Source organism: Ictalurus punctatus, chromosome 15 (genome assembly GCF_001660625.3).
Source record: "Ictalurus punctatus breed USDA103 chromosome 15, Coco_2.0, whole genome shotgun sequence".
NCBI classification, from domain to species: domain Eukaryota; kingdom Metazoa; phylum Chordata; class Actinopteri; order Siluriformes; family Ictaluridae; genus Ictalurus; species Ictalurus punctatus.
Window position 1 is genome coordinate 20,650,156 of NC_030430.2, and position 19,905 is coordinate 20,670,060.

The window sequence follows — 19,905 nt, forward strand, 5'->3', positions numbered from 1 at the left end:
AGTGGTTACTGAAGATGAATGAATGTATGAATAAATGGTACATTTTCTTGTTGTTGGTGTGGTACATCTTTTGTTCCTTCAATATGCATCTTGTCATAGATACACTGTAATAATGGCTTTATAAATTTTGCACTAATTTCCTGCAACAGAGTGACTCAAAGATCAACTAGCCAGCATTGATTCAACCTCCACCATGGAATTAACTTGTACTAAAAGATTGTGTTGAATCAGTGCAAGCTAGTTGTGATAGCTCAGTGGTTAACGTAAAGTGTGTTCAAATACCAATACTTCCAAACTGCCTTAGTTGGTTCCTCGAGTAACACCCTTAACCTTCAGCTCACTTGTATCCTGCATCAACTGTAACTTGCTTCTTTTTAAAAGCATCAGCCAAATGAGCCAATATACTGGATCATGTGTTATATTATACTATGTATATATCACAGTACTGTAGTATTGTATTACAGTACAATTTATTATTATTTTTTTTACAGTGTATAGTGTAACTTTAAAATGACACACAGACACATAAATGTACCGTAATTATCCAGCCATCCATTTTCTACAACGCTTATCCCACAGGGTGACAGGGAACCTGGAGCCTATCCCTGGGAGAATCAGGCACAAGGTGGGGTACACCCTGGACAGAGTGCCAATCGATCGCAGGGCACAATCACACAATGGATTCGGGCACAATGTGGGGTACACCCTGGACGGACAGAGTGCCAGTTCATCGAAGGGTACAATCACACACACATTCACACACGCATTCATACTACGGACACTTTGGACATGCCAATCAGCCTACCATGCATGTCTTTGGACTGGGGGAGGAAACCGGAGTACCCGGAGGAAACCCCCGCAAACACAGGACAGTGGTGGGAATCGAGCCCCCAACCCTGGAGGTGTGAGCGAAGATGCTAACCACTAAGCCACCTGTAACATAATGATATTTTTGTCTAAAGCTTTAAAGGTACAGTACATGCATCATTCTAGGTAAAAGGAGATACAGGAATGCAGTTTAGTACCCATTAAAAAAAACGTGTAAAAGATAAAACAGTAAAATATATACATTGTATAGAATGAATCAGTGCTCTTATAGGGTATTCTTAAGGTGAGGTCTTTAGGCTGCGACGGTGAAGTGGAAGCTCGTGTGCGGACAGCGTGCAGGAAGGGAGGGGGGCGGTCCTGCCCTGTTCTGTCCTGTCCTGTCCGCTCACATAAGCATGCAGTCAGAGCGGAGCTGTTTAAAAGCGCTCGCGACACACCGGCAAATCCTCGGTACTCCAGCAGCGGCAGGAAGTCTACACTTTCATTTCAGCGCGTTCACCGCCAGCCTGGTGATTATATCGCGGTAGATTATTAAGGACAGCTGGAAGAAACTTGTTTCTGTGCGGAGCTGTCCAAGGTGCGGGAACACTGAGGATGGGATTTAGGATGAGACACCTGCGGCTGTGCACATCTCTCAAAGGATGAAGAGGAAGCAGGTAACTCAGGGTGTCTGACCTGCAGCCAGCATGAGAAGTAAATGGAAGCGACTTAGGAGTCGTCCTTGAACGCCTCTATAGCTCTAGCATTCCCCCAAGGACACTTGTTTACTAAATTGCTCGAGCTTACAATATTTTCTAGAATAGCCTACTTTTAAATGCTTTACGTGCGGGTGCAAACAATGAGTTTGCTCCGTCGCGCAGGTCAGTCTGGTTAATGATTTACAACCTCCAATCCCCGCGTGCTTTGCTAATTTGGGCTCGCGGTACGGTCGTGGAAAATACTGCCTCGCGCTGAAATGCCAGCAGGTGCTTAGTGCTGTTGCGCTCGCGCCGCGGAGTCTCCGGGCCGTCCTGAGCGCGCGGACCAAATGACGCCGACTCCGCGCTTTGGCCTGCTGGCGGCGGCGTGCACCTGCGCGTGGCTGCTGGTGCACGGCTGTGGGCCCGGTCCGGGATACGGCGTTCGCTCAAGGCCGCGCAGGCTCACACCGCTGGTCTACAAGCAGCACGTGCCCAACGTCTCCGAAAACAACCTGGGCGCGAGCGGCCGGGCCGAAGGAAAGATAACGCGCCACTCGGAGCGCTTCAACGAGCTAGTGTGCAACTACAACCCTGACATTGACTTCAAAGACGAGGAGCGCACTAAAGCGGACCGGTTCATGACCAAGGTAAAGGGGAAGCTGGGTAATCGCTAATGAACTTTCACTGGTAAAGTATATTTTGGTTTTACATGCAATTTTTTTAACGGTTTCTACAGATCCAAGCAGCCCCCCCCCCCCCCCCCCACACACACACACCCCCCACCCCAAGTCATCCACTGCACGTTTACTCATTCATGAATGAATTTTTTTCTTTGTTCTTGAAAACAACAACAACAAAAGTTCAATGTAGTACAATGTCGCATCTGTACCTATTAGACGGAGTGCTTAGTGACATTTTAACTTTACAACACTCCTTAATGGTCTGTAAGCATTCTGAGCACTCGCCTTGGAGTGATTTAGGAAACAGGAGAGCACAATGACACTCCACACAGTTCCAAAACAGTTAGATCTTAATTATGTTTAGATGCTTAATATTTTTAATATTCCAAGCCAGGATTTTGGTCAAATCACATAAAAAATGGATTAACAAGTCTATGCCCAGTATGCAGCCATTCATTAATCTTTAACCGTGGTATTTGCTGCTAAGAAATTATTAAATTCTTGTTTCCCTTCTGTGTTCATGTAATTAAATCAGTAGATGAGGCAGTGAACTTTGTGAAATTCACAACAGACACAAATTCCTTTAATGATTAAAAAAAAAGTTGCAAGCTCATTACTAACTTAAACATATAAGTGTCTTGGTGGAAAAGTAAATGTTTTTTTTTTTTTATTAATGTGTAAAATGGGTTCCCAGTGTCTTGAGAGGTCTTGAATCGTTTCAGCAGCGGAATCATACTTTAGGATAATTTGCTGCATACTTTTACACAGGAACACACGATATCAATCAGAAAATAATATTTGGGCTTCTCAGGAGATAATCATAATACAGGTCCTTCAAGTCATAGCTGGGACATTTAGTTATTCTGATTGCACATTATGTGTGTCCTGCTGAGTCACAGGTGCCTTTCTGATGCCAAGGCTGAGAGTTGGCGTATGTGTATGTATGCATGTGCCCTCTCCTTGTCCAGAACTGAAAGCTGTCCTTTGTGTATGTTTTGGTAGTTCTGCGGGGTTGTCTGTACAGAATTCCCGCCTGCTGAAGTAATGTCAGCATCGGAAAAGCCTCTATTGTAGTTCTGACAATGAAACGCCTCTGTCGAACCTAACTGCGAGAAAAATGGGCCTGGTTTGTTTTTTGCCTGGCTTAATTTCTCACTTTTCTCCGTCATATTCACAAATGCATGCCCAAACATTCCACCAATCTGCCCTCTCACTCCGACTGGGTCTCGCCTTTTCTTCTCTGCTTGCCTTTTCTTGACCCCCTGTCTCTTTCACTTGCCCTTTCTCGCTCCTTTTGAATGGTCTCAATACACTCCACTGTAAAATTTCTCACGACAAAACACATTTTTTTCCTGAAATGTTAAAAACCGAACCACAGTTTGTGCTTCCTCTAGTACAGATGGAAGCCAGAACAGATATTGTAATAACACCACCATTTGACTAACCATGCATAAAAGGCTGTGTGAAAATATTTCTATCTTGTGAGAAAAAAAAAACCTGACCTTGAATTTAACTCTCTAACATAGCTGAAGATGGCCAAAGAATGTTGTAGATTAGTTACAGTAGCTTTGTTTTGATTGTTAGAGGCAGTTTTGGAGGGGGTTGTAGATGGCCTTTATCAGAGCTGAATGTACAGACAAAATTTGCTGATGTCAACCAGTGAAGGCAGAGAGACAAAACACAACCCATCACTGTGGTGTTTAGTCTTTGTACAACTTGAGTATGTTGCTGAAGGCAATGTGAAAGTGGAACCTGCCGAGAATAAAGAATTATGCCTAGGTGTGGTGTTCTGGTGGTTTCATAGCTCAATTATTGTTCAACCTGAATTATCTGAATAACATATTTCTTTTCCTCTGGCAGCGCTGTAAGGATTGCCTAAATAAACTGGCCATTGCAGTTATGAACCAATGGCCAGGTGTTCGACTACGTGTGACCGAGGCCTGGGACGAGGACGATAATCATCCATCTGGCTCTCTGCATTATGAGGGCCGTGCCGTGGACATAACCACCTCAGACAGGGACATAAAAAAGTATGGCATCCTTGCTCAGTTGGCCGTCGAGGCTGGGTTTGACTGGGTGTACTATGAGTCCAAGTATCACGTGCACTGTTCAGTCAAAGCTGGTAAATCTCTTTCCATTTGAATGAACTTATATGACTTTTTTGTATGTGTGTGCATGTGTGTGTGTGTGTGTGTGGGGGGGGGGGGGGGTGCAAATTAAAGGGAAAAAATAACATAAAGTGTCTTAGGGTGTTTTCACACTTGGGTCCCCTTTAAATGAACCAAACTCAGACCGCTTAAAGTGGACCAAGAGGAGAACCAAGTGAAAAAGGACCCAGTTCTCTTTACATTCACACTGTCCTTGTACCTGAAAGAGGACGCAGATTCTTTTTGGTCCACTTAAGCAGTAATGGGGTGTCAGACATCTTTGTAATCATACTGTTGCTTTTTGGGTCCTAGTCCACTTGCAATGCTTTGCATTGTGGGAACAGAAATATTGCGCAGCTAAATAGTTAAAGCAAGTTTACAATGAATGTACCAATATCATCCTTGCTGATGTCAACACTTCCTACTGCTACAACATCCATTGGGTTAACGCAGGGGGTAACCAATTGTAGAGAGGACACTTGACGTCGGCTGATTGTCCACTAGATCGCAATTTATCTTGTGTGTACATATATTACTGGCGTAATTTTTTCACTTTTAACCTGGCACTGCAAGACCTGCTTAAATTCTGTCTTTCAATTTTGCTGAAAATTGAAGAAACACTTTAGAATTTCTATGGGTGGTTGATAATTGTTTCTTAATGTAGTCCTCCTTCCAAATTTGGAGAAGTGCAGCCGTTTCCTCATCAGTCTATAACATCCCTCTTCCAGCAGAAGCAGCCATGTTGAATAGCACAATTTGTACAGAAGCCTGTATGAGAATTTGTGAATGGAAAATTCAAGTGAGCCGAGAGCTATTTGTGTTGACAATGCATGTTTTTAGCAAACCGTACCATTAGCTGAAAGTGAACCGTACTCAGACCACCTCCCAAGATGGTCTCGGTTCTGTTCATTTTGAAATGGTCTCAGATCGTTTGGAGGGTTCACACATGGGACAAAAATCCAGCAAACCGTGCTCAGACCTCTGAAAAGGACCAAGTGTGAAAACACCATTAGTCAGGTGTCAAGCCACTGTGAGCAACCAGAACAGCTTTAATGCACAATGACCTAGACTTTACACATCTCTGGAATTGTACTGGAGGGATGAACACCATTCTGGCAAGAAACATTCCCTTAATTGTTGTTTTGATGATGTTTGTAGAGAGCCACCAAAACCTTCCATATCTATTGAGATATGGTGACTGTGAAGGCCAAAGCATATGAAGAACATTTTCATACTCATCAAACTATTTATTGAGTCCTCGTGACCTGTGGATGGGTCTGGGGTCATCTTGGTAGAAACCTCTCCCATCAGGATAGAAATGTTTCATCATAGGATAAAGTTAGTCAGTCAGAACAACTTTTTATTGATCTGCAGTAATGGTTCCCTCTGAGGGGACAAGTGAACCCAAACAATGCCAGCAAAAGCTGAAGCATAACAGAAACACTGTTTTTCCTTTAATTTGCCACTTGTCTGCATATTATTTCTTAATATCCATAACATTATGAATTAGTCTAAACGAACACTGTTGCTCTGTTTCTCCATTTCTCAGATCACTCTGTTGCGGTGGAGAAAGGAGGCTGTTTCTCAGCTTCAGCACTCGTGACTGTGGCTGAAGGAGTGCAAAAGCCTATGTCTCAACTGCAGCCTGGAGACTCAGTGCTTGCTTTGTCTGAATCTGGTGGCATAATCTTCAGCCCTGTCCTCCTGTTCCTACATTTGGACGCGGAGCACAGGTCCACTTTCTTGATTCTCAGCACAGAAAATGGGCACAGACTCACAATTACACCCAATCACCTCATCTTCATGGCTCCCAGCCTCAAGTTATACTACTATGAGTACTATGCTAGCTTTGCTAGTCAAGTGACAAGGGGAGCCTATGTACTAATTTGGGGAATAGAGGGTCGTGTGCATCCTTCCAAAATAATTTCTGTCTCACAGGAAGAAAGAATTGGGGTTTATGCTCCATTGACAGAACATGGCAACCTGTTTGTGGATGGTGTTCTGGCATCCAGTTATGCATCTATAGAGGATCAGAGGCTGGCACACTGGGCATTTGGGCCACTTCGCTTCCTGATTGGACTGTCACAAGTATTCATGGCGGTGAATCCACTAACAGTGATGATGCAAGGTGCTGCTGAGGTTCACACAATCAGTCTGCCTCACCAAATTCTTTCCAGAGGACATTTGAATGTGATACATAACAGTTCAGGTGTAGTTCACAGTGCAATGAACAAAATGAACAGCACATGTTTAAAAGAACATCATTCTAAGCTATATTTTGATTGTCTGGAGGGCACACAAGCAGGGGTTCACTGGTATGCAAGGCTGCTATGTACGATTGCTCAGACTTTCTGGATTTTGTGATTGAAGATCCAGGACAGGAGATACCAATGACATCTTTCTGTTAGGGTCAGAATTTTCTAACCAAATAAAGCCTACTTATCCCCCCAAAAAACCCAACCCCAAACAAATACAAATTATAATGAATTGATATGTAATATAGTATTATTAATTCCCTTCACTGTACAATTGGATAATTTGTTGTAGTCATTCATAGATTTGAAGTACACTGTATACCATAATGGTTGTTATTTGACTGTGGCACATGTTAATGTCAGATTCAGAGCAAACATTTTTATACAGAAGATGGAATATTTCTTGGGAAAAAATGCTATTTTTATATGTTTGGATTTATAATATATAAACATTTTCAAATTATAGTAATTAATATGATGACTTCATGTCTTTTTTTTTAACACCTGCCCTTTAGACTGATAAATAATGGGTTTGATGATGAACTGCTATTATTTCATGGGTTGCATTGGCTGATGCAACTTTTCAAAAATATAACAGGGCTTTGTTATATTTCTTAGCCGTCCTTTGTTAGTGTCCTGCTGCAAATGCCTCACTTTGGAGTCCTGGAGTAACTGGCAGGCCAGTTATAATAATAATAATAATAATAATAATAATAATAATAATAATAATAATAATAATAATTCATAGTTAACCCTGGAGCAGCACAAGTGCTCTGTAGGGCATTTCCAATTTGGGCTTTAAATAAGTCAGTATGCTAATTTACTGACAGTATCTATGCAGTTCTTCTAATTGAGCACAAATATGAGTTTAAAACACAAAAGCCTTAAACTGGAATTGTTATAGAAGAGTTTGCTGAAAGACAAAATGCAAATGAAATGGCCATTTTCAATGGTTGATATTTGAGTCTAGAATTAGGTAAATTTGTGGATATTTTGAAGCATCTGCCTAATTTATCTCCTTTTTGTCTTCTTCCATTTCTCTATGATCGATTTGTATTTTAGAAGAATTAATTAACAAGGTCCAGACTGCCACATGCGTCAGAACATTTTTAAAAAGTCAAAATCTTGAACATGTTTTTATTTTGGACATCACTTCACCCTAATGATAGTATTTTACACCCCCTTGTGGACAATATGCGCTATAACAAGGCGTCTTAGCCTGATCATTAACTGGTCTCTGCTTATAGCTTCTTATAAAAAAAAAAAGATCCAACATGGTTATTATACATTCTAGATGTGCTAATTATGTAACTGAGTTTGAAGCCTAAACGAGTGGTTTATTAATGTTCAGACATTTAAAATTTCACCAACAGCAAACAGAGTTTGAAAAAATCACAATCAGGTTGTTAATTATAGTCCTGAATTTGTTTTTATCAGTATGCCACATAAAACTTGAAGGAGGTCATTCATAAAGCTGCATTACAAGAAATAAAAGCTACAGTGATAAATGTTATTCATAGATGACCTTTAAATGACAAAATCTAAAGGTCTCTGTCAATGAAAACAAACAGCATTGTTTTTGTCTTAATCAGATTAGATAACATTCAAGCTTCTCTTCAAATGTCTCTCTGGAACACACCTGTCACCAAGATGGGGATGTACATAACATTTAAATAAAAATATAAGAGAATAAGAAAAAAAGCTTTTTATCTAAAACAAGACATCAAATACCAGAGACACTCTGAGCAAAGTCATGAAGCAGAATGTACAATATATGTAACCTGTGTTTCTTTTTCTAGCATTTTGGACAGCTGATGAGATATGTATTAAAGAGGATTATCCAGTTGATGGAGGCTACAGATGGGCACAAATCCACCTAAGATCTTTCTGTGATTCATCTGCATATGGCCAATAGGAGACACCGCATCAGGAAGCCATACCCAAAATTATCATTGCTAACCAATCAGGTCTTAGAGGTAGTTGTCTTCGTGGTTAAAACTAATCCTGAAGCGAAACGTGTATGAGTTTACCAGTCCTAGTTGTATACAGTCTCAAGCTACAGTTTTGTGTGTAACAAGTATATATAAATAATCAACCTGTAATATTTCAAGGTGATAAATAGTTATTGACTATGGTTTATAGTCCATATGTGCATATCATAAAGCCTACAGTATAGAAATACATCAACATATTTATTTAGATTAGATGTGTTTGGTGGCTTTAACATTTAAAGGATATGTGGCATCATTCATGGGTCAGAATATATAAACTAATTACTTACCAAGTATCAGAGCTCGCTAAAAGCTTTCCTTAAAACACTTTGGAGTAGTTAAAATTCGAAACAATTTCAAATCACTACTAAAACTTTAAGTCTTGTGTTCTGTTTGACCCGTTTTTTTTTTAAAGACCTGTTTTAACTCTTTAGCATAACCATACTAAACCACCCCCCAAACTTTTTATTTGGCTCACTTTCTAAATTGAAATTGTATATGCTATAGCCCTGATTCAAATTAATATTACAAACATCAGAGTTTGAATGTTTCCTTCGGGTACTCTGGTTTCCTCCCCCAGTCCAAAGACACGTGGTGTAGGCTGATTGGCATTTCCAAATTGTCCATATTGCGTGACTGGGTGTGTGAATGTGTGCGCGCGATGGGTTTGCACCCCGTCCAGGGTGTCCCCCGCCTTGTGCCACGAGTTCCCTGGGATAGGCTCCAGGCTCCACATGACCCTGTATAGGATAAGTGGCATGGAAAATGGATGGATGGATTCCAAAGGCAATTTGTCCAGCCTGATGGTACAGCGGGTAGCGTTACCACCTCAAAACTCAAGAGTCCCTGATTTGAGCTTCCTGAGTTTGGTTACTGCCTGTACACAGTGTCCATGTGGGTTTTCTCTAGCTTCTTCAGTTTCCTCCCACCTTCCAAAAACATGTCAATATGTAGACTGACTTAAAAATGGTCTGTAGGTATGAATGACTGTGTGCATGTTATTCCCTAGGGTGCACGGTGGCTTAGTGGTTAGCACGTTCGCTTCACACCTCCAGGGTCTGGGGTTCGAGTTCCGCCTGTGTGTGCAGAGTTTACATGTTCTCCCCGTGCTGCGTGGAGACTGGGTACTCTGGTTTCCTCACCCAGTCCAAAGATATGCATGGTAGGTTGATTGGCACTACAGTGTCTGTAGTGTATGAATGGGTGTGTGAATGTGTATGTGATTGTGCCCTGTGATGGACTAGCACCCTGTCCAGGGTTTACCCCACCTTGTGCCAGATGCTCCCTGGGATAGGCTCTAGGTTCCCTGTGACCCTGAAAAGGAGTAAGCGGTAGAAGATGGATGGATGTGATTCCCTGTGATGGATTGTTCCATACAGTGTTACTGGAATAGGCTTCAGGTCCACCTAGACCATGACCAGGATATAGCAGCTACTAAATGAGTATGAGTAGTGAATGAGTGGACTTTTTTTGGTTATTCAACCTGACACAAAATAATACAAATGGACGAACTGACTCTAGGACACATTACCACCACACCCTACCTATTTGCACTTATACCTGATCACACACACCAGCAACCCTGGTCCTGGAGAACCCCCTGTTCTGCACATTTCAGTGTTTCTTAAACTGAAGTGGGTTTGTTCAAGCATGGAAAAGACGTCAAAATATGCAGGACCTGGGCTGGGAACACGTGCCCCCAAAAACATAGCTGTCTTCAGTTACTTCACAGAATATTTTGTCTCATCTGCTTAAAGTCAATATGACCAATGAGCAGTACATCCATGTGTAAGAAGTGAGCAGAACACAGGGATTAAAAACCTCCGTCGTGCACTTGTCTCTTCATTCGGGAAATGAATTTGAAAGGGAAATACTTGCATCACTCCAGTCCAGACAAAGTGAAAGCGAGCGCGCCATAATGATTATTGATGGTAAACAAGCTTGCTGGAAAATGGCTGCAATTCAATTTGTAGCGAGCCAGGAGTGTCTCCCACCCCCTCGTAGATCTGCGTTACACAGTTTCACATCATCATACAGTCCGAAAGGATTATTTAAAGCCTTGGTGATTTGAAAGGAAATGAAATAATTGCTGTATTCATATCTCTGCGTAACATTTTTTGGCGAGGAACCATGAACAAAAGCAACATACCCGGCTAAACCCGGTGTTGTTACCCTCGGCGCGGTGGGATTGATTAAAATGGATGTGGCGGTGACTGAGAATTAAAATGACTTCCAAAGGAAAACAAAGCATTTACATTAGCTAACTAAGCTCAAGCGCTCGCAAACAATAACAACAACAACAACGAGTGAGCAATTGAAGAATTGTTACTACTGGACAAAAGATAAGCAAGAGATGAAAAAAAAACTTAACTAAAGCAAGTCCGTCAAGCTTTATTAAAAAAACAAAAAACAAAAACAGCCCATACAGCCAGGAAAAGCGAAAAACCAGCTACGCAGTAAACATTTAAAACGGCTTCAAATTAGCAAAGAAGCAAACTAGCGACTACGGTACCATCCCGTCTCCTGTGTGGGTATTTGAGTTTCTTTTTTGGATTCGTCTGTGCCTACAAGAGTACAATATGATTAATTTGGTTAGCCATCTTGTACGCTAGCTAATACATGACCAAGTTAGCAGGCGTTACAAGCAGCCAAGGGCTTCGGGCACTTCCCCCAATCCACAACACAGCGCTCAGCCTGCTCAGCTTTATGAAATGAAACCAATACACACGGATTTGTGTCCGTAGGACTGTTTCTGATCATGTATGAGGACCCGAGTATCGTTCTGTAAGGTGAGTTCAACTCTTATAAGCTGCTTTGTTGTTGTTTTGCTAATTTGGAAATTAAATCTGCCGTGCTATCTTAACATGGTGAAGTGGTGCACGGTGTTTATTCATGTCTTTTACCTTAGTGTAGTAGTTAACCTCGTACCTGAGCTGGCATAGTTTCAAAATGCGTGCTCTTTTCTTATTTACTTTACTTACCGGCTAGTAAAGTTTTTTTTTTAAAATTTATTTATTCATTTATTTATTTATTTTATAAACGTACATATTAGCTAGCTATCTCATGTGTCTAAATGTTTTGAGACTCGTTCGGCAGGAAAACAAATCGCATCGTTACTTTATATACCTTAGCTAAGATGCACGAATAGTGTGCCCTTGGTGTTAAGTTAGCTTAGTTTGCTAACTGCCTGCTTGTCGAAGTTCAAATAGTACCTTTAGCTAATGGCTAGTTGTTTTCACCTCACTGAGTCTTCGTTTGTTGGCAAATGGACACTGTTTGTGGCCAACTTTGGCCTGTTTTACTGACAGGAGTCTGGCTAGCTTAATGTGCTATAAGTGTTGAGTCGTTTGCTAAACATATAGCCTTGTAAACTAAGACGTTAAGTTTTTTTTTTTTTTTTTTGGGGTGGGGGGGATGGAGGGGTAATAGTAAATAACTAACTAGTCAGTGTGCACATCTACATACATTGCGTTTACAGGTGATAAATAGTGTTAGTGGTAAATGTTTTCCTGAATGTTGAGGAAACGTTCTGGGTTACACACTTTACCGCGGATGGATATGCTTTTAAGCTAACTAGCTGGAGCTCGCTATTAAGCACACTCCTGGCCTTGTTGTATTTAGTTGACTACTTTTTTTATTTTTTATTTTTTTTTTAAAAAGTTATCAGTTACAGTTCCTTCACGGTGCTTTATGTTGTTCGTGGTCTTCTAGTCGTATTTATGGCGCTAGTTTAATGCTACGTCGCTAGTTAGAGGAACTTTCCCCCAGCCGTGTTGTTGAATAGTTTGCTAGCAGTCCACATTTTGGATTAGGAGAGAGAGATAGCCATGTTTAGCTGCGTACTTATGTTTTCTGATTGCTGAAAGTGCACACAGCGACTTTCGTAAAAGTGGTAACTGGTGGTGTTGTGTACATTTAAACGTCTACTCTGGATAAACGTCCGTTTTTAGAATAATAGAGACATTCAAAGTAAACAAGCAGCCAGCTGACTCCTTGGGATTTTTCTGTCTCGCATGATTAAGCTAATGTTGACAGCTTGCATTAGCTAGCTAACATAACTAGGTAGGTTTTTTTTTTCTTTCCCCAGTCTACGCACTGTGGGGGATTTTTTTTTATTACCACTGGGTGTATATTTATTGTTGTTATGATCTACAGTGAATCGCACATTTGCATGTGGACATTACAGGCACTACTAGCTTATTTACATTGCCTGGCTCAGATCACAACTCTTCGTATAGGACTGTACTGTAATCAGGTCGGTCTCTCTATTATTTATTTTTTAGAGAAGAAACACATTTAAAAGACTTCAGGCTGTCTATCTTGGTTTCTCTACACACTCTCTCAAGACACAAATTATATTTCATATATGCAGTATCTTTCAAAAGAACTGCCAACATGTTCAACAATTGTGATCAACAGGGTTTTGGTGATGTAGGTTGAAATAAAGTGTCGGACCTGAAATACCACAAGAGAGACAAAAAATAAAACAAACAAACAAAAAAAACCCCAACGCTTTAAACGTCTGAAGAGTGCAGTTTCCCTTCAGTTTCCTTTACTCAACTGTGTGTTGTCATAGGAGGAAACACATGTAAATTCAGGGATGTGGGAGAGCAACGATTTTTAACGGTACTTGCAGTAAGAGTGAATTTTTAAAAAGTAACTACATGGTTTTATGTTATCTGAATAACCTCGTGGTGTAACGGTAACTTTTCGTGGTTTATTTATTTAGATGTACAAGCAGACATCATGGTGTGCGAGTTAAAAACCTACATCCAACCCACAAATAAATTACATGATGAATTAAACAAAATACAGCTTTTGCATTTGGCTGCATCACACCAGTCATGGATTATTTTCTTATAACAGTTCCACAGTGATTTGTCAACGATTGCAATTTTTAATTTATCAATGAACAGCACGTCATGCTTTTAATCCATTTATTATCCATATAGATTATGAAGATCATCTGCCATTCAAGTCTCTCTGAACGAGTTGTTACTATAGAAATGATAACATACTGGAAGGAGCATTTGAATCACAACCATGACTATTGTCAGAGCTGTTGTTAAAGAAAATTGTTTAACCTGATTTGTTAAGAATCAAGAGTTCAGCAGTGTGAATTTGTTAAAATACAGAATAACAGAGAGTCTAGTTTAAGGTTGTGCTTTTGTTCAATTTGTCATCATATTAGCTCTTTAATTAATATAAAAGTAATGTGTTAATAATTATAATCTGTTTTAATGACAGCTATGGGCATTTCAGGTGGGAGTTGAGACATGATAGACAAAAAAAAAGAATACCAAGTATGAATGCCAATGTGTAATTTCCTAATAACAAATTCTTAAGTATATTGTTGTTAAAGCTGTTCATTTACAGCCCCATTTTTATTATTTTTACGTTTCATTCTTTATTTTCAGCGTTTGCGTTGCACGCAGATTTAGACGGAACTAAGTAGCAGCAGCAGCTTTGTTTCAGTCCGGAGTGGTTATGAACCGTCACAGGAAGCGGGCCACTCGGAAGTTGTGTTTTCTTTGTGTATCTCCGTTTACTGTTGTTTTAAATGGAGGAAGTAGCATTACGTGTTAATTATGTACGCATTTTAAATATTTGATTGCCTTGGCGTTACGCGTAGCGACCATATCCCAATGCATTTGTTGCTTTATATTTCTGGGTTGATGATCGGTGGCCGGATTTTTGTGCAGAGAGTTTGTTAACCCCGGTTAGCAAGCTAGCGATCGAGCTAAGCTAAACTGGCTACATGTACTGTAATCTGTCGCTAACTGGCGGATAAAACGTATTTAGGACCAAGCACGCACAGACCATTTAGCTTTTGTTTTGTCGCTGGCTGTCGCTCCCCCTTGTAAACTAAGAGAATGAGCTGAGGACACAAATGCGATTTAATGGTCAGTATTCCACATTTTGTCTTGTTGCAATATTACTGTGCAATGTGAGAAGAGCAACGTATTAGTAGAATGCACGCTCCAATTAATCCTGTCATGAAATAGTCTGACTTTGTAACTTTTTTTTTAATGAGGAGTTTGTAGATAAACTTTGCAGGTCGTTAGAAAACTAGTTAGCTGTGTAGATAGATGCCTGTCCATGAATCTAACATCATAGATCATGCTGGACCTAATAGATTCAAAACTTATTTACACGACTAGAGTTAATATCTGAAGGATTTCTAACAGGTTTTACACAAATCTTTTCCTGTTTCAGGTCTCTTTTAGGGAGATCGTCTTCAGGAGAAGGAATGGACGAGCAGAAGTCAAACTGCGAAGAAAATGATTCAGAAAAAGCAGGTTAGATTCAAACGTATACTTGTTTTGGCTTGTTTGTTGTTGTACTTTTTCACTCTGTTTTGTTATATGCAAAACGACGCAGATGGTTTCTCTGATGTTCTTGACTTTCTTAGCAGTGTAACATACATCGGTAGACTGCATCTTATTGTATGGACCTGTAATTGACCTTCATACATTTTTACACTGGACACATTTCTGAGAGATGCAAAGCCAGCTGTTGGATTTCTGATTATTATTATTTTCTTCTTTGAATGATTCATGTGGCAGTTGTTTTTAAGGCCGGTGTGAAGAGGGCATTTTCTGTGACATGAAAGAGCTACTCTGTGAACATCTTTTTTTCTTTTTTGCATCTCTCTTCTTGACTTGCGCATGTACTTTAACCTATATCTGACCTGTGCTTCCCAGCTGATGACAGTGCCTCTTCAAACGAGACCGTCCCGTCTCAGGGGGACTCAGAAGCCCCTTTTGCTGCAGAGGACATCTCAGGCACTACTGTGGACCCTTCCAACGCACCAGCGTAAAGCCCTTTATTAACATTCCACTTTTTCTTTTGCGTACATAAGCTATTCGTGACACGATTTTCACTTGAATCTAACAAATTACGCACAGTATGGTATCCATGATCAGAAAATCGCAAATCAATTTTGAGAGTGAATGTTTTCAGCTTTCCAGAAGTCTTAAATTATGGCTGTAATAGATGACTCCCAATTTTGTATGGTGTGTTCAGGGAGATTGTCAGAGCCTGTGCGCTTTGCAACTGTGTTGAGAGAAGTCTTCATGGACAGAGGGAGCTCCGGTGTTTTGGGCCCTCTTCCCATCGGCCCAATCTGGAGCCATCTACCTCCTCACTGCCGTTAGCTGGAAATGATGACCTGTCTTCCATTGGCTTCTCTGAACCCATCAGTCCTGCGTGTCTCTTTGATGACAAAGGTACGCTCACAATAACCTTTATTTTGGACCCGTTACAACATGACTGTGCTGTTTTTCCATAATGTTTACTTCTTTTGATACAGGGAGCTTTTGGGTTCACCACTGGTGTGCAGTATGGTCAGAAGGGGTGCAAAGGGGCGAAGGAGAAGAGCTGATAAACGTGGATAAAGCGGTCATCTCAGGGATACAGCAGGTGGACTAAAAATCACTTTATACTTAAAAGCTGACTCAAAGACATGGCGTGTAAACTGATGGTCTCCTGAGCTAATTTTATTATTTTTTCCGTTGTCGTTACAGCCGTGTGATTATTGTAAAAGGATGGGTGCGACCATCAGGTGCCGTGCTGCGGGTTGCTCACGGTCCTACCACTTCCCTTGTTCGGCTGCGAGTGGATCGTTTCAGTCCATGAAGCAGTTGGCTCTTCTGTGTCCTGAGCACAAAGACCAGGCAGAAGAAATGGGTAAGGAACACTGCCAAAGAAACAGGAGATAGCTGTCATTGGATCACATGTCGAATTTGTCTAAATGGCTGCTGCTGCTGCTGTTTTCAGCTGGAGAGGAGGCGTACTGTGTGGTATGCGACTCTGCAGGAGAGCTGTCAGGGTTACTGTACTGCACAGGCTGTGGGCAACACTACCATGATGCCTGTCTTGAGATCAGCGCCGCACCACTCCAGCGCTCTGGCTGGCAATGCCCAGAGTGTAAGGTGTGCCAAACCTGCAGGTATGTTTGAGAAAGCAATGTCATTCTACCATTTAAAAAAAAAAAAAAAAAAAAAAAAAAAGACCTCTGGTCGTTTTACATTTAGGTGACATCTTGGTTCTTTTGCTGATTTAAAAATGTTCCTTATTTTTAGGCAACCAGGGGAAGACACCAAGATGCTGGTCTGTGATGCATGTGACAAGGGCTATCACACATTTTGTCTGCAGCCAGCCATGGACTCTGTACCCCCTGACGCTTGGAAGTGCAAAGTAAGCTCCATCTAGTGTCATTTTCTCCTTCAGTCGTATATTTAAAAATAAAGAGGGGAGAGTGATGTGGTACATTTTCAAAGTTTCAATATGCATATACTTAAAAGAGAACAAGCTGCGTACATACAAGTTACGCTTTCTACTCAGTGTTTACGACAATTAGTTATTTAGCAAGAAAACAAAGAAGCCATCACACAGTTAATAAAAATAGTGAAGTGTCATTTAAGGAACCGTGTATATGATCTCTCATGACAGTAAAATTGCACACTCGGCACATTTCCTTTAAAACTAATTTTGTCTCCAACTGATAAACCGTACAAACTCACACACTTGCTGCTCTGTAATGCTTTAACACCTGATAAAAATAGTGCAAGACTAACATCCAGTCAAGTACTTATTTAGTATAAAAACAGTTTAAAATATGTTGGGGTTTTTGTGTGTGTGTGTTCATTGCAGCGGTGTCGCGTGTGTACTGACTGTGGGGCTCGAGGACTTACTCTCCCTGGGTCTGAGCAGTGGTTCGAGAGCTATTCAGTCTGTGAAAGCTGTCAGCAACGGCGCATATCTGTCTGTGGGGTGTGCAGTAGGGTCACAGAATCATCAGTCACACTACAACACCGCTGTTCCATCTGTCATAGGTGAGTACCTCCTTACAGAAGTACAGCTGTCTAGACAACTTTTTTTTGTGTGAGTGTGTGTGTGTTCATTCTATTGTGGGACACTCTTGGGTTCTATAATTTGAAGCTGCAGCCACATTTGATAAGTTTTCATCCTTTTATTCTGTAAAAAAAAAAAAAGTTTTTAAGAGTGTATTTCAAGGTTTTGTACTTGATTCATTTAATGACATGACAAAATTTGTTATTGCTTTGGTATGTCTGCTTAATTGCTACTGGGTCATTGGTTAAGTCTGGCACTATTGTTGCAGCTGACGGTAAAATATCTGCTCAGAGGAAAAACAATGCTCTCTTCGGCGCTCCTTATGTTTTCTAATCGAGCGAAACGTCATGTGGACTAGCAACAAAGAAGTAATCAAAGCAAAGTGTGTACCTGACTGTCAGTCATACTGGCCACATAAAGTGAAAGCTCTGCTTCTTGCACTAACGTTTAGATATACTCTAGCCTTGTTGTGTGGCGTCGGAAGGGGAAATGAACGGGAGGGGTGGGTCTAGAGATTTATATTTAACAGTTGGATGAAGTACCTTGGTGGTGTGCATTGAAGACACAGGTTGGTTAGTAGTCTGGTATTAATTCTTTTCATTTCTGCATTCTTTACTCTAAAGTTGAAGGCGATAGTCTGTTTCGTCTGAATGACTACATAACAACAACAACAACAACAAAAAAAGAAAGATATGATCAGGTAATAAAATGGCGAATCTGATCCTAACATGCTTAATAAAAATGTTTGTTTCCTTCCATAGGTGGATACACAGTGAGTGTGCGTCAGTCTCAGAACCTCCAGATGAAAAATGCATCTGCGTAATCTGCAGAGAAGCACAGAGTGTTGTCTCTGAGACCGAGGATGAAATAACAGATCAAGAGAAATTGGGTATGTATTGTTTTTTTAGCGTCTACGAACCATCAAAATTACTCTTGGAGTCTCTGGGAATTATTTGTATTTTTAGTCGGTGATCTCTGTCCATGTAAATACTGGGTGTTTTTTTTTTCTGACTTCGAAACAGAAGCTGAGGTCGTTGAAATGGAAGAAGTTCACAAGAGCATTAAGGAAAAGGGATCACAGCAAGAGAAGATTGTGGTTTCTACTGATCCACACCTGGACGCTCAAGGCTCTACCGAGGAGCAGACCCCTGTGGCCGAGGTTTCAGGTAAGCATTAAGAAAGCATGCACAAGTCATGGTTTTCCTCTCCTAGAGAAATATTTTAAATCTCTTATAGAAATACAGATTCAATCCGAAACGGTGCGCGTGCTGCCGCAGATATTCTTTATGTGTAGAGCAAAACGTGATCGATTGAGCCGTCAATCATTTTGAGGGTCCGAAGACTGCAGTCTTTCCCTCCTTAGTGCGCACTTTTTCATCAGCCAGTTAACAGATTGCAAGAATGTTGTGTAATGGAATTGGCACAGTGAAATTTTGAAGCTTAGGAAGTGGTGTAGCAACACCTTGGACTTCAGCTTTTCATAAAGAGATTTATCAGATGTATCTTGTTGGCAGACATTACCTCACTGTGTTGTATGTTATCTGTCTTCATTTTAATAGGTGTAGGTGATGATAGCAGAGTCACACAAGGCTGTAGTGAATCTGTTGCTGATGGTGCTGTTAGTATGGAGGATGAACCTAAAGCTCAGGGGACAGCGGGTGGCCTTGCTAATCCTGTCACCGACACTATGCTGGAAGCTGGACCTAAAGCAGCAGCAGATGTTCAGCTACAAGAGGAAGGCAGAAGACACGGGGGAAAGGAATCGAGCAGTAATATGGACGTGACTGTAACGGAACCTACGCCGTTCTCTATCTCGTCACCTTCACCTCAGATCCCTCTTCCTGTTGTTTTAGATGAAGCAGAGCCCGTTGCCATGGACATCTCAGAGGCAGGGTCCGAGGTGCAGAACGAAGAGATGTTAGACAGGACTTCTCCCGCTGTTCCTCAGGCGGAACCCTCTGCCTCAGACACAGATGACCGAGCAGGTCAGTCAGAGGACGATGAAGAGGAGGACGAGATGTTAGGGGAGGTGCGCTGTAAGGATTATAGTCAGGCTGAAGATGGTTCAAAGCAGGAGGCTGATGCTCAGGAAATGAGCATCAAGTCAGAACTGCTCCTCGATGAGATGTCCAACATGAGCCACGGTGATGAGAGCAGCAGTGGCTTCCTAGGCTCGCCAGCAGAGGTGGACTCCCAGATGCTGTCCATGGACCTTGGTGGTTTGCCAGCAGGTAGGGCGCGCTCGGACTCCTTGCTCACCGAGAGTGATGAGTTTTTGCCCTTTGACTCTCTCAAGTCTGATGGAGAGAAATTAAAGCGAAGAGGATCTCCAGGTCGCTCTAGAGTGAAACAGGTAGTGTGTTTGTTTGTTTGTTTGTTTGTTTGTTTGTTTATTTATTTATTTATTCATTTATTCATTTATTCATTCATTCATTCATTTATTTATTTATTTTTGGTATCTGTGTATT

General features: G+C 41.1%; 2 protein-coding genes across 9 annotated transcripts in view; both read left to right on the forward strand.

Annotated features, from left to right (window-relative positions):
• The first annotated feature begins 1,216 nt into the window (after positions 1–1,216).
• Positions 1,217–7,063, forward strand: dhh (desert hedgehog signaling molecule). Its single transcript, XM_017486342.3, has 3 exons — positions 1,217–2,155; positions 4,049–4,310; positions 5,885–7,063. The coding sequence occupies exons 1-3, from the start codon at positions 1,856–1,858 to the stop codon at positions 6,697–6,699; spliced, it is 1,377 nt and encodes a 458-aa protein (XP_017341831.1). The 5' UTR covers positions 1,217–1,855; the 3' UTR covers positions 6,700–7,063.
• A 3,488-nt stretch (positions 7,064–10,551) lies between these two features.
• kmt2d (lysine (K)-specific methyltransferase 2D) overlaps positions 10,552–19,905 on the forward strand; it is a 31,549-nt gene continuing 22,195 nt past the window's right edge. For 6 of the 8 annotated variants that reach the window (XM_047160378.2, XM_017486880.3, XM_047160383.2 and 3 more), the window contains exons 1-12: positions 10,553–11,370; positions 14,798–14,880; positions 15,286–15,397; positions 15,608–15,810; positions 15,894–16,003; positions 16,108–16,270; positions 16,361–16,532; positions 16,666–16,780; positions 17,237–17,418; positions 18,199–18,326; positions 18,460–18,603; positions 18,997–19,790. In XM_047160378.2, coding sequence (XP_047016334.1) covers positions 14,832–14,880; positions 15,286–15,397; positions 15,608–15,810; positions 15,894–16,003; positions 16,108–16,270; positions 16,361–16,532; positions 16,666–16,780; positions 17,237–17,418; positions 18,199–18,326; positions 18,460–18,603; positions 18,997–19,790 — 2,172 coding nt within the window. In that variant the 5' untranslated portion in view covers positions 10,553–11,370; positions 14,798–14,831. Of the gene's footprint in view, positions 11,371–12,255; positions 14,485–14,797; positions 14,881–15,285; positions 15,398–15,607; positions 15,811–15,893; positions 16,004–16,107; positions 16,271–16,360; positions 16,533–16,665; positions 16,781–17,236; positions 17,419–18,198; positions 18,327–18,459; positions 18,604–18,996; positions 19,791–19,905 lie in introns of those variants that run through there. The other 2 variants (XM_047160384.2, XM_047160379.2) reach the window with 2 other exon arrangements.